Source organism: Xyrauchen texanus, chromosome 5 (assembly GCF_025860055.1).
Source record: "Xyrauchen texanus isolate HMW12.3.18 chromosome 5, RBS_HiC_50CHRs, whole genome shotgun sequence".
Classification (NCBI taxonomy): Eukaryota; Metazoa; Chordata; class Actinopteri; order Cypriniformes; family Catostomidae; genus Xyrauchen; species Xyrauchen texanus.
In genome coordinates, this window is record NC_068280.1 from 45250727 (window position 1) to 45266007 (window position 15281).

The following is a 15281-nucleotide window of genomic DNA, read 5'->3' on the forward strand; positions in this document are numbered from 1 at the left end:
ATTATACATATATCTAAAATGTACTTCGCTGACAACATAGCATCCTAATCCAATTAAAACCTTATACATTTCATCTGATTTTTGATCACTCAAATTGATAAGTGCAGTTAGGTGTATTTCCTGTTGAAACTTTAGATCATCACAAATTCATTTTGGGATTGATTACAGTATCCATGAAGGACACATGCTGTTTGGTGCCATAAACAATAAAATATTTCTGAGTATTATACATTTAATGCATATAATTAGTATTCTAGACCTTAGCCTCTGGAGCACTCCTAAAAATGCACTTTAAAAAGATTCATTAACATTTTTTACCCTTAATTACGTCCATTGTTGTAACCTAATGTAGTCAGGTTGATTCAGTCACAATAAAGAATGCCTTTTACATAAATATAGCCAGTTAATGTAGACGGTAGCACAAGAACCAAATGTTTTTGTTACTTCACAAAACATGTTTTACAGTGTGCAGTGTGCTTACAGGTTTTCGATGAAAGGGCCCTTTTGTCATTATATATTTACCACATGGAGCTACACTGGTTAATAGATTTACTTCCCCAGACATATTTCTGTATTTCAGGTTATTTTGATTCTCTTCATGTATAATTACATTTTTTCTTCCTTATTCATAGTTCCAAAGTCCCTATTCCTACTCACCACCATTTCGCTTTGGGACTGTCCCGAATGGGAGCACAGAGAGAAATATCAGGAAGAACTACCCAGACATGCACCAGTACATGGTCAAATACCATCAGACTGGAGTTCATGATGCACTTGTCAGCCTCAAAACTGGGTATGAGTTATGCACATTTTTGAATAACTAGATGCCATGTTAGCAACTGTTACTGATTCGACCGTAAACACATTAAAGTGAATTGACAGATGCAGTCTGCAACAAGCAGCAAAATTTGATTTGTCATAAACTTCAGACAATTTGGCATATTGCAGATGATACATTTAACAGAGTTTGTAAGACACTCTTGTGGAGGATACTGATCATCATAAAGCACAGCCAGATTGCTTGAAGCTTCTAAAGAATGCAGTGGGATGAGTTATCATAAAAAGCAATGGTTTTAATAGAGAAGTTCATTAATCATGAATAAATAAATGAATATAGCGATGCAAAACTATCTATAATGTATTGGTTTATTTACATAATGAGAACATAAGATGTAACATGACGGCTAGATTGAACAGGAATTCCACTATAAGCTTTTTAGTTAATGTCAGCCTATCATATCATTAGACTCTCACACATTTTATTTAGCTGACTGATTTATTATTGTGGTGCCAAATAAAAAAGTCCAAGACAAGATTACAGTCCTCAGGAATCAAGATTAATACTGCAAACCAGAGAGTAAACATCATATTTGGATTGGCCTTATTTTGTCCTTAAAATAATTAAAAAATATATATAGAGAGAGAGATGGTTTTGTGTGAATATATATAAAATTTTGTTTGTTTTTTACAAATATCATGCATTTTTTCCCTAGGGGTTTTCTAGGGGTTAAACCACATGACCTGAACAAAATTAGCCTTTTCATATAAATTATACATTTTTTTTTATTTCTCACTCAGCCTTGAGTGTCTAAAGGGGTCCACTTTGTTTTATTGTTTTTGTCAACATAAAAAAAAAACTGCCAACCTAAATATTGGTTCCACCACATGACTTTGATTTGGTGGACAAAGGTATTCAACATATTAATCAGATTTTAAAACACAATTGCTAATTTTTTATTTTATAAAAGATTGTTTTACACAAAAGAGGCCAACATAATTTTTTCAAGAATTTCAGCTTTTAATTATTTATTTTTTTACTGTCTTTGAATGGTTAAACCACATGACATATTTCACTTTATATGTATATATAGGTGTATTTAAGTAATGGTTTTGTGCGAATTGCATTTTTTATGTATATTTCAATAATTGAATAGATCTAGACAAAAAAGTAAATGAGCATCATGTCATTGGCCAGTTTATCTGTGTGAGGGCTCTTTTTTTCACACACATATTTCCAGACAGATATTTTTAATTATTTAAAATCTATTTCTATATAATGTTCTTAAAAAAAAAGAAAACCAGGAAGATTATGTCTTTGTATAATGAATTTGAAATAATATTTCTGTGATGTAATTTATTTACTTTATATGCATTGCATTTATTATGTTGATATGATTGTTAATGTCAAAAAGGTTTATAAAACCCTCATCCAGGAACTTTTTTATATAATAATATATATTTTATATAGTAACTATTAATAATGAACTATTTGCAATGGACTATATACAGTATTCTATTAGATTAGATGTATAGTGGATATGACTCATATTAACCGCACAAAAGATATGATATAAACCCGGAATGTTGCCCATTCCAAGATAGCAGTGCTGTTGACGTAATACGGCATCTACATATTTATATCTGTGGTTAACTCAATGTTATAATTGGTAGACATAATGTTGATTTTGCCTATGCAAAAGCCATTCATTTTCCCTCTCTGGTTTATACAGGAAACTTGATGCTTTTATATATGATGCTGCTGTGCTTAACTATATGGCGGGGCGTGATGATGGCTGTAAGCTTGTGACTATTGGCAGTGGCTACATCTTTGCTACAACAGGATATGGCATCGCCCTACAGAAAGGATCTTACTGGAAACGGCATGTTGACCTTGCTATCCTCGGGATTATTGGAGATGGTATAAGAATTTTCCTAGCTTTCTCTGCAATTATTTCAAATATTTCATGACCTTTGTTTAAACATATAATAAGGGTTGCCTCTGTTCCAAACACTTGTCTGTGTAGACAGGTTCTTTCTACAGGGACTTTCACACATACAGCGATTAAATCTCTGGAGGACACTCTGAGCAGTTGGTTTCTAAAAGATGTTTCTATTTGACTGCTGTATCCAATTGAATCAGGTGGCAGATCCCTACTCTGCACTCCCATTGGTAGTCACCGCATCAAGTTGCTACTCAGTTCATTCATACTTATGCATAAAGTTGAACTGTCACTGTTGCTGATGTTGCTGAAATTAACAATTAGCAACCAAAATTTCTGGTTGGTATGTCAGTGTAAGTCGCTGTATGCGTGAACCCCCCTTACTATGGCAGCATCTGAACCTTTTAAGTGACTTATATGAAATACTGTGGGACAAAACTATTAATGCTCACGCAAACAGAGCTCCTCACTCACTCAAAACTTGACTAATGTTCACAATTCATTCCAATAGAATTTGACTTTAGCACACACTTTATGTTGCAAAACAAATGATGCAGCACTATAGTATGCTCAAAAAATGCAATTACATAAATATTCTGTGAAATAGTTTAGAAAACATTATTGTACTGTTTTCATTTTGAATGAGAATTTTCAAAGAGCTCATTACAGTTCTCTGGCTGTCTGATCTGCGAAGTATATGCTGCTAATGAAAGGCAGTGTAATTTCGCTGCTTTTTTTGGAAAGTTCTAAAGTGTGTTTAGATGCCTAAAAATGCTTTTTAGGTAGACCGCTATCTAGGGTTTGGAATGGAGCCAGTATGCCAGTCTATGTTTTTTCTGTGAGTGTGTAAATGAGCATTGACTGTGTGATTGTGTTGTGCACTAGGTGAGATGGAGGAGCTTGAGGCCCAATGGCTGACTGGTATCTGTCATAATGAGAAGAATGAAGTGATGAGCAGTCAGCTGGATGTAGATAATATGGCTGGTGTGTTTTATATGCTAGCAGCTGCCATGGCTCTATCACTAATTACTTTTGTCTGGGAGCACCTCTTCTACTGGAGGCTACGTTACTGTTTCACTGGTCTCTGTTCTGGTCGACCAGGAATTCTCTTCACTATCAGCAGGGTATGTACCATAAACACCACAGTAAATTAACTTGAGAGATTTTGTTGCTGAAGGCAACCCTTATCTGTTCAGTCTTGACATATTAACATGTCACGGTACCACAATCAGTGTAGGAATTGCTGTTTATTTGCTGACAAACACATTTTCTCCAGCAAAATAAGACATAGCTTATATAACAGAATATAGTATTATCATGCACTGTTTCTAGAATGAAGTTACAGGGCATGGTTGTTTGTCACAGCAGGATTTATTACTTTATTCCATCGGTTTATAGTGATTCAGAGCCCAGCTGGAACAGCAGGGAAAAAATGCTTCGAGACTATATTGAGAAATATTGTGCCAACATTATTGTTTTTGCTGTTGTATGAACTCAACTTCTTTCCTTTTACATCTCCGTCCCCTTTCTGTCTACAGGGGATATGGAGTTGTATTCATGGTGTCCATATCGAGATGAAGAAATCCCCAGAGTTAGGCTTCAGCCCTCAGGCAAACATGATGCACCTTTTGAAATCAGCTAAAGAGATCACCACCCTTGGAGTTACCTCGCCCAAACGTCCTATGGCTAGCATTCTTCCTCCTACCACAGGCCTGCTAGAATTGATGGGTGGAGGGAAAGGCAACAACTTGGCCCAGAAAAATGCGCCCTTTAGCAATACCAGCACTATGCTCAGCAACCGTCATAAAGAGCCGCTTAATAACACTCTGTTGCCAGGGCAACGTGCCCTGAGCCTGACGGATGCTCAGCCAGGTGTAGTTGGAAATGGGGGGTCGGGAGGCGGAGGTGAGACAACACGACCTGCCGCTTCCAAACCACGCACTTTGTGGAAGAAATCTGTTGAGACACTGCGACAAACCCAAGGACCAGAGGGTAATTCTCCACCATCTGCTGCTCCACCAACTGAGACACTACCTATGAAGAGCCAGCGCTACCTACCTGAAGATGCACCTGCCCGCTCGGATATATCAGATTGCTCAAGCCGAGTAGACCTGCAAAAGCAGCAGAAGTTAAAAGAGACAATCCGAAAACGAAACCGCCTACCACGAGACCTAAGTGATGTGGAGCTTTCAACGTTGCGGAGTCAGCCCAGTCAGCAGAGCAACCACAGTGCTCAGATCTACTCTCAGAGCAGCCAAGGAAGTCAGATATATACTATTGACTCTATTGACCAGGAGCATGTTCTACACTACCCAGATATCTTCAACGATCACCACGAGAACAAGCAGCGCCCCACCTCTTCCTCCGAGCAACAGCCAATTCTGCAGCTCAACAGTACTCTGCTTTCCCAGGTCCATGAACCAGATGTGATGCAAACTGCAGTCACTAAGGATAAAAAGTACAACACTTATGGAAAGCCTGTTGGAACAGGGAGCAACACTGGCGGACCTGGTTCTTCTCAGGATCCACGACAGACGCACTGCCGTAGCTGTCTGTCGAAGGTGTCCAGTTACTCTGGGCTTTACACAGTAAGGTCCCCTCAGTATCGCTGCGATGCCTGCCTCCACTCCGGAAACCTCTATGACATCAGTGAGGATCAGTTTCTTCATCCAGATGGAAGGGGCATTGGAGGTGGAAGTGTTGACAGGGCCTTCTCACCTTTCCTTCCCCAGCCAGATGCTTCCTTCACAGCCTATCTTCCCCAGAGTGACCAAGAGGGCGATGGTCTTATTAGCCACTACCAGAATGAGGGCGTAATCATACGTCAGCACTCTTACGAGAATCTGCCCCAGAAGAGTTCATCACGGCGGGTTAGTCTGCAAGACAGCTCTCCATATGCCAACATTCCCTCCTCAACATTGAACCCGGACAAGCCCCCCAAAAATCATTCGGCACACCTAAACCACACTCTTGCAGGTGTGGGTGTTAGTGGACTCGGGATTGGGCAGCGCAGCAAGTCGATGTATCCAGTCCGTCCAACAGAGAATCCGTTTCTCCAGACGCTCCGTGACGACCAGCGTCTAGCTCATGGCCGCAGTTCCACAGATATTTATAAGCAGCTGGTGCCGCTCACATTATGCCAGGCTGATGGCAATGTGCTCAGCATGGGGATGGCGAGCCCTGACCTCTATTACTCCGAGCATGTCATGCCTTATGTAGCCCCTCCCCCTGTTGGCACATACACTGCCCCCAGAGCAATGAGCGCTGGGGGTGCTCGGCGTGTCTACAAGAGGATGCCGAGCATCGAGTCTGATGTCTGATAGAAAGAGGGCGAGACACCGAATATAAAAGACTATGAAAAGACATGCATGGATCTTTCCACCAGGATATGGCTTAACAGTGGAACTGTTAGCTGAATTGTAAAGCTTTATGACTACAAAGCAGGAAAGTTTTGAATATATTTTGTTTCCCTTCTTGGACTTATCTGAACATAAATCAGAGTTCAACTTTACATCAGGTCCTCCCCTCTAGTCGAGCAGCAGCTCTGTGTCTTCCAGAAAACATCTTAAATTGATGGGCAGGACACTCTTGCACCTTTGAGTGAAGGAAGAGCAGCAAAAGCTTCTTGGAAGTACAGGGGCAGCTCCAAAGAGTTTCCTTTATCTGGTAACACAAGAGTAACCAAAAAAGAAATTATATAAATAAATGAACATCCACATTCTGCACTTTGACACACAAAAATACAGATACACATGCAAGAGGCACAAATGATACATGATCTCAAACCACTGCGAACAAAGTTAGGAATGATAGAATCTCTCTTGACCAAAAATTAAAGACCACATACAAAATAAGTGGTAGGTATAGACTAGCACACAATCACATGCTCTGAAATAAATAATTGCTAAGTGGGTTCAGCTGCATCAGTTTTTGGAAAGGCAGTCGAACATCTTTTAAAGTGTTCAAACAGCTTATAAATGCATGCACAAATGCATTTCAGTGTAAAAGCTGCACTGAGGCATGAACCATACAGACTACTCAAGAGTTTAAAGATTAGATTTACTTTCCAGCCTGAACTGTGACAGAATGCACTACCTGAATGATTGGTCTTGGTTGAAATCTCTGAAATCAAGTATGTTAGCGAATTTCAGGGGAGGATAACATGTTGCATAGAAGGCCTGCAGTTGTATGGACTTGTTTGTGTCTCTGAGGACACCAACAAGAAAAAGTATTTATCCCTCCCATCCTTGAATCAGTCCTTACCTTAACTGCATGCAAAGGCAGGAAGACACTCTTCTGCTCATAGCACAACAGTCTAGTAAAGTGTCAATGTTCATTCATCTAAATTGTATCATCTTGAGCATATTTCTATAGTTATCTAGAATATGGAAAAAATGATAGTCAATTGTCACATAGTTTTATACACTGCCAAATATTTGAAAAAGGTGTGCATAGAAAAATCAAAACAGTAAGACAAGAAAAGAAGGCGACAGGAAAGAGTGAAGAGATATCCTGTGTTTTTGTGGTCGGAAGGGACATAGGGACTCGGATGAGTAAAAAATGTAAAAGCCCACACCAACTAAAGATGTCAATGCCGAACCACAGAGATATAAAAAAGTTCCTGTTTGCCTCAAACACACAAGCACATCACTTCCTGTCGAATCCAACCACACACCCATACTTCACAAATATTTTTGGGTTGTTTTGAAATATAATGGTCGTTCCAACGATATGCACAATATCAGGTTGCAATATTATATTTATGTATGAAATTTCCTAGTTTTAATATGTTTTATTATAGTTACTTTCATTTATGAATTGTTATACATGTGGAATTAATTTAAAAATGTGATTTAATTGCGTATATATTTAAAAAAAAAAAAAAAGAACAGCATGTTAATCTTCTCTATGATCAAACTTTTAGAGTTGTTCTTTTTGATTTTGAAGTGAATGGGAGTATATGTTTACAGTGTATGTGAAAATATGCATTCATCTCAGATGTGATTTTGATTCTTATTTGCATACAAACATAAAACTGTCATATGACCAAATGTTAATGGCATCACCTGTTTTTGCTGTGTTTTCAGTAAATAGTTCTAAATTCAAGTGAGGTTAACATTTCAGGGTATATACTGGGTTTCAAACTCAAAAGTGTTCCTCTTCACCAAACAAACATGGTTTGAAAAATAATAATTTTTTAGATGATCAATCTATCACTCAGGCTCTGTTTATACCTTATGTCTGCCGCTAACCATGTCAACCCAGCCTCTATATATGGAAAGGTAGTCCAGTTTTTACACTCCCAAGAAATATTCAAATTAGCTTGTTTTTCTATCCTAATTAATGACTATGAAATGCAATCATATTCATATTTCTTATTTTATACATCAGCCTCTTCTGAGTAGTTAATGCAGACCACTTCACATTCTGATGAACATCAACATCTCACTTGAAAGTAAACAACATCAATGTTGTTAGATATTTATGGTTTAAACAACCCGTATGAATTTGTTTTTAAAGGTAGATTTGACCTTCATCTGAATAAATCTATTTCCACGTTGATTTGCTTTACATCATTTTACATCACTTTCATTACACAGATTTAGAAACATTGACATTTACAGCACTTGATCCCCTTGTACTATACCAACAAATTGATTATATCAAATTGTATAATGGTGTTATAACCATTTAATTACTCTCAGATATATTGATTTGTATTCAGTGTTGAAGTGCCATGAAATCCAGTACGCAAGAATAGCTGTACTGTGACTTCATTTTCGCATCATTGCCAGTACGGCATACCATAAGAGCACTGTTTGTTTTCCTTCAGTTGTGTAATGATAATCTGTCATAAAATTAAAGAGCTTTCATGTAAAAGAAGTAAAAAATGATAGGTGTTAATATGCTAAAAACAGACATTACAACTAAAGATTTTGAAGCATAACATAACATTTAATTGTTTTTGTCATGTATTCAATCCGCTGGCTGCAAAATTAAAGTAAAATTTTTTCCAGCGGGTTGTTTAAGAGACAACGTGTAATTTATGTGTTGTAGTAATAGAAAATGTTTAAGAAAGTCAAACGTAAACGTCTGTGAGATATAACTTCTTTAATTATTCTTTTGGAATGCAATAGTGCTAGTCAAAATTGTATTCTTTCCCTGGAAATATATTTTTTACTTATTTAAAACTTCCATTTTAGGGGGCATGATAATCCAAAGGGTACAATGCATGCATTATTTCGCTTAAGTTCCTGAGTAATCACCAAACTAACTGTAACCGTTTGTTTCACTCTTTTAGGTGGAATATATTGTATGCAATTATGCAAGTAAATCAGAAAGCAAGTTGGTAATGTTAGTTGTCATACCAGTATTTCTTCTGGTATGTAATGCTGGTTTGTTGATGCTCGTTGCTCTTTGAACTAATTACAGAAACAGCTTTTTTTTTATTAAATGAACCAGCTAACTAATAATCACCAGCAAATGTTTAAATACATAGCAACTTGCTGAATCTCTTAGCAGCTTTATACTTAAGGAAAAGCCTTCTAGCAAAGAGAGGATTATTATGTAAATTCTTTCCCAACTGTAGAGGTCTTTGAAACCCAAAGCCTCTATCTGTTTTACCAGTCTCTGACAGTAAAACAACCATATTGTTAAGAATACTTATTGCATTTTCTGAAGAAAATGTGAGTGATGCTTACTAGGTTGTTGTAGGTTGCAAGAGTGTTGCTTTGCATCTGCTAAGGTGTTCTGAGTGGGTTTTAGTGTGTTGCCATGCGGTTGCTACTGTAGGTGCTTACTTAATGGCCCAGATCAAAAGAGTACACCCAATTTGTCCTTATAGATATGGATCAAGTCCCTCATTTAACATAAATCTATTGTTTTATTTTTTGTTGATGTTCACAGCACATCTCTCCTCAACAAAACGCACAATTTGAGTATCATTCATGTCCATAGCACAAATGGTGCGGTACGAGTTACGCACCGAAGTTTATTACTTACAGTTAATGGTTTTGAAAACCCCCATTCATTTTAAATGAAGAACAATTATGCTGATAACAGCTACACAATGGGGTTTTGGCAGGTCTTTCAAAACAACTTTGCACTGGATTTTATCATTTAATTCTGTAATTTGTAGGTGCCAAAAGACATGACATCTTGTAGCACAACAATTGGCTCAGAAAAGTGTGCGCTGCTCGAAATACAGCACAACTCTGTAGAAATACTCCTATCCCCAAAACTGCCCCTGTTAGCACTTACGAGAGAGTCTGGAGAATTGCTACATTATTGTAAGCCAGTTTTGCCACAGATATCATCAGAACATTTAGCAATTTTGTTGAAAATATTCTGCAAAATTGCTGACAATACCATGACATTTCTTCATTCTAATCCATGTTGTTTTTCTTTTTTTTTCATTTTAGAATAAACAAAAGATGTCAACTATCACTCTTCTACTCATACTTACTGTCATAGATAGTATGTATATGTGCCAGGTAGTGTATATACTGTGTACGAGTAGATTGGCGTGTTATTGGACGTAGATTGTGTTTACACTGGAAGTAGACAGATGTTTATGTAGATCAATGTTTATGTGCCTCAACTTCTTAAATCCTGATGTCCAAGATTAGAATGTGTGCAAAGGAGGATGTTTGTGTGCGCGTGTGTGTAGCAGTAAAATAATTGTGTCTATAAGGCCAAGTCTCGTTTTTTTTTTGTTTGTTTTTTTTACGTTAAATACAGTTTGTTGTTTTTTTTGTATTAAGTTTGGACTTTCAGTATGCATACAGAGTTGAATTGATAAAAAAGGATTTTATTTTGAATTAAGATTTATATGCAGAATGTTACTAACCTACGTTCCTTTTTCTCTCAAATGTGTCTAATAATATTTGGTCAAAGGCAACTAGTCTTAGTTAAAAAAATTGAGAATGCTTTATTGAACATTTAGTTGTCTTTGACTCGATTTTACCGGATAATGAATACCTGGGTCAACCAAAACAAATTTCTTAATATTTTCCTCCATATTGGTTCCTCATAATGTGTTCAAGCATGTTTTACGACAGTTTTATGTATCCATTTAGAGCCTTTGGTCAGAAATAAAGGACAGTGTCAACAGTTTTATTTATTTATCTCTGTTTTGCATGGATGCTTAAAAAACTGCATTGCATGCTTTTCAGATTTCATCAAGATGTGACCTGCTGTTTCTTGAGAACACTTTAATGGCAGGGAATACACTTCATAAGAGTACCTCAATGGGAGGAAGTAAGTGCACTACAGAACTGTATGATTTTCAATGCTATAATTCTAATGATTCTATAATGGCTATTGGGTTCTCATTTGACACATTTTAGGCCAAATGTTTTCAGTCCATATAGCTAATGATATATTAATCAAATATGGAAAATGAGTCCATCAATATGCCAAAACATGAAGTCACTTTATATGAATCACTATACTGTATATTAAGGCTCCATATTATTTTTTGGCTGTTTTAATTTTGACTTTTTCATTCATCCTCTTCTGTATTGTTTTTTTTTTTTATTTATTCTTTAGATGTTATACTTTCCATCCATCAATCCAACCATCTTTAAAGCCGCTTGTCCTATGCAGGGTCGCGGATAGTGCTGGAGCCTATCACAGCTGTCTCGGGATAAAGGCAGGGAAACACTGGACAGATGGCCAGTCGATCACAGGGCATGTTATAATATCTATAGTTTTAATGCATGTGACAGTGACAAATGGTAGCTTCACTTTTTTATTTATAGCAATCATTGTTTTTCGCAACCTGGTCTAATAGAATCACATTACTATACATACATTTTTGCAAAATGATTTTTATGTGGCTTGTTGTACATTTCACAGCACTTTCCTGGATATATAAACAGTAGAGGTGCTAAAGTAACAGTGGCTTTTAGTCTGTTTCACACAAATCACAAGTAAAATAGCAGATTATCAGTTTATCAACACTTTTTGTCGTGTTCCTCACATCCCCTTACCTACTATCTTATGACATTTAAACACTTTGGGGAAGATTCACTAAACAGTTGCGCCACTTTTGTGCATGGTATTTCAGCGCATATATCTGCATCTTATTCACTAATCACCAGCAATCACGTTTAGCGGGTGGAAACAAAGCTGAAATTCCTGCAATATTTAAACTGAGTTTCTGCACAAACACGCCTCCTTTCTAAGTAAATTAGGCTCATCTGCGATTGCTATTGCCGCCAAATGAAAGTAGGCGGTAAAATGAATTTTATTTAAAAGAGATGTTTGTGAACATTTTCAACCGATCATTTCAGCATTAATAAATCAAATGATTTTGAAGAGCATTATAACCTGGCATATAGCCTGATGAGCGTTGTCGCAAAGTAAAAGTTCAGAATTTATCATATATTACATAGTATAGTTTATAGATATTACAGTTTTCTTTATAGATATTAGTGAAATTTTTTTTGTTAATGCATGATTTCCTGTAAAGCTGCATTGAAACGATGTGTGTTGTGAAAATTGCTATACAAATAAAAATGACTTGATTTGTCTGGATTAAAGTGATGCTGTTCACTTTCGGCATAGTGGGTCAAAAAGATCAGAATAGCGGCTGCAAATTGCATTCAGCAGCGACTTTGTGCGTGCATTTGCGCCGCTACCTGATCTGCATAATTCCTTTAGTGAATCAGAAACTAAACAAGCACAGTTAGCATGTGCAAGATTATAATAACTAATTACTGACTATCGGTTAGGTTTAAGTTTTAGAGTGGGAGGTAAGTTTTTGTTGATTTAAAACGAATCGGTTACCTAACGTAACCTCGGTTCTCTCTAGATGAGGGAACGAGTATTGCATAAGCTAGCTTACGCTACGGGAAAGATTCATCTTTTCTGAGATATTGAAGCCAAAAAATTATCCTTAATTTTGTATCATTTGTCAACGCAGTGCAGCAACTGCAGACCTTGAGCGGGCTAGCTAGCGAGCTCATTGGTTGCTCTGCGGCAACTGCTGCAGCCTATAGACGAACTTGGGCGAACTCGCGTCCAATGAGAGGCGTCCGCGTGCTTACTGCATCAAAGCCCGCCAAAATGGGCGTGGCTAGAGTGCATATAAACGTAGTTCGTAGGCTGGAACCCTGGTTTTCATTGAATGAAGCGAAAGTCGCTCGTGGCGCGAGCACGGCCGGCTACGCAATACTCGTTCCCTCATCTAGAGAGAACCGAGGTTACGTTAGGTAACCGATTCATTCTCTTACGAGAGGAGCTAGCTTACGCTACTGGAACCCATTGTCAACGCCGTGCGCGCCAAGCATCCACTGCATGAGCCCCGGGGGTGGGGGGACCCGGGGGAGCCCTTGTGAGTGGGGAAATAATATTTGGCCGGCAAGAGTGCGGGCCAGTGTGTGTGTAATACATAAGCACATAGTGGGAAGGGAACGACAGAGCGGCGGTGCAGGTCTGTGTGGAATGAGTCCCATCAGTGCAGCTCACCAGGGGAGCTGTAGCGTATTAAACCGCTAGTAGTTTTGCCTGCAGGGCGGGCACTTCCAGATTGTAAAATCTGACAAAGGTGGAAGGGGAAGCCCAGCCCGCTGCCACACATATGTCGTGAATGGAAATCCCGCTGGACCATGCCCACGATGAGGCCATGCCTCTAGTGGAGTGAGCCCTAATGCCCAACGGGCATGGCAGGTCTTTTGACGCATATGCGGCAGCAATAGCGTCCACTATCCATCTAGACAGTGTCTGTTTCGAGGCGGCGAGACCTTTGGTGCGCCCTCCGAACGAAACGAAAAGCTGCTCAGAGCGTCTGAAAGAGGCGGAGCGCGCAGTATACAATCTCAGTGCTCTGACTGGGCAAAGGAGATTGGCGTCGCGTTCGCTATCGGATGCTGGCAGCGCCGATAGGGAAATGACCTGTGCTCTGAAAGGAGTACCGATCACCTTGGGAACATAGCCGTGTCTAGGCTTTAAAATGACCTTGGAGTCACTTGGTCCGAACTCAAGACACGCAGCGCTGACAGACAGCGCGTGAAGGTCTCCCACACGTTTGACTGATGACAGGGCAGTCAGAAAAACGGTTTTGAGTGAAAGGTATTTCAAATCCACGGATTGAAGCGGTTCGAAAGGGGGGGCTTTCATAGTTTCGAGAACTATAGAAAGATCCCAGATAGGAACCGATGGGGGGCGCGGGGGGTTCATCCTTCTAGCTCCCTTGAGGAAGCGGATGACCAGCTCATTTTTTCCCAGTGACTGGCCGTGCAGGGGTTCGGCGAACGCCGCGACGGCCGCCACATACACTTTGAGCATGGATGGGGATCTGCCCTTATCCAGCAGCTCTTGTAAAAACACGAGCAGCGACGACACCCCACATGTCCGTGTGTCCAGGTCTCTGTCGGTGCACCATTTTGAAAACACAGACCATTTTGACGCATAGAGTCTTCTCGTGGAAGGGGCTCTAGCGTGTATGATGGTGTTTATTACCCCTTCTGGCAGAGCGATGGGTAGTCGTTGATCACCCACGCGTGCAGCGCCCAGCGCTCTGGGTGGGGATGCCAGATCGTGCCGCGAGCTTGAGAGAGGAGATCTGCACTCACTGGGATGGGCCACGGTGCTGTCAGTGACAGCTGCGTAAGCTCCGGGAACCATGTCTGATTCTCCCAACGCGGGACTGTGAGGAGCACCGAGTGACGCGTTTCCCTGATCCTCTGCATTACCTGTGGCAATAGCGAGATGGGAGGGAAGGCGTAAAGCGGGCGGTTGGGCCAGTCCTGGGCCAGCGCGTCCTCGCTTTTCGAGAAAAATATTGGGCAGTGAGAGTTCTCTTCTGACGCAAAGAGGTCTATCTCTGCTCTGCCGAATATGAGCCATAACTTCTGGACTGTTTGAGCGTGCAGGGACCATTCCCCTGGAGGAATATTGTCTCTGGACAGTCTGTCTGGGCCGTCGCTCAGGTGGCCTGGCACGCGCGTCGCCCTCAGCGAAGCGCAGGTGGCACTGGGACCAACTCAGTATGCGTTTGGTCAGATGGAAGAGGTTCCTGGATCTGACACCGCCCTGACGGTTTAGGTAGGATACCACAGATCTGTTGTCCGAACGGACCAGGACGTGGTGACCCTGAATGACCGGGAGAAGCGCATAGCGCGCACTCGACCGCTATCATTTCCAGACAATTTATGTGAAGGAGCTTTTCCTGAACTGACCATAGGCCAAAAACCGGAGAGCCCTCGCGAGACCGCGCCTCAACCCGTGTTGGACGCTGCGTCTGTCGAGATGACTTTTCGCGAGATACAGCTCCCATCGCCACTCCCCGCTGATACCATTCGGCCACTGTCCAGGGCTGCAGAGCTGAAATACAGGTCTGAGTCACCTTGATCGGCTGGCGGCCTGTGGCCCCAGCCCGGCGAGACGCGTGGTGTTTAGCCAATGCTGAAGCGGGCGATGTGCAGTAAACCCAGCTGAAGTACTGCTGCGGCTGAGGCCATGTAACCTAGCACTCTCTGAAATTTTTTCAGAGGCGTGAGGCTGTTCATCTGAAAGGACGCGGCTAGTCGCTGAACACGGCGCGCTGTGTAGATA

General features: G+C 40.2%; 1 protein-coding gene across 1 annotated transcript in view; it reads left to right on the forward strand.

Annotated features, from left to right (window-relative positions):
- The window catches only part of grin2ab (glutamate receptor, ionotropic, N-methyl D-aspartate 2A, b), a 127593-nt gene extending 118321 nt beyond the window's left edge, over positions 1-9272 (forward strand). The window contains exons 11-14 of the mRNA XM_052127586.1: positions 633-793; positions 2511-2698; positions 3606-3844; positions 4259-9272. Of these exons, the coding sequence (XP_051983546.1) occupies positions 633-793; positions 2511-2698; positions 3606-3844; positions 4259-6040 (2370 nt within the window). The 3' untranslated portion in view covers positions 6041-9272. The remainder of the gene's footprint in view (positions 1-632; positions 794-2510; positions 2699-3605; positions 3845-4258) is intronic.
- The last annotated feature ends 6009 nt before the right edge of the window (positions 9273-15281 follow it).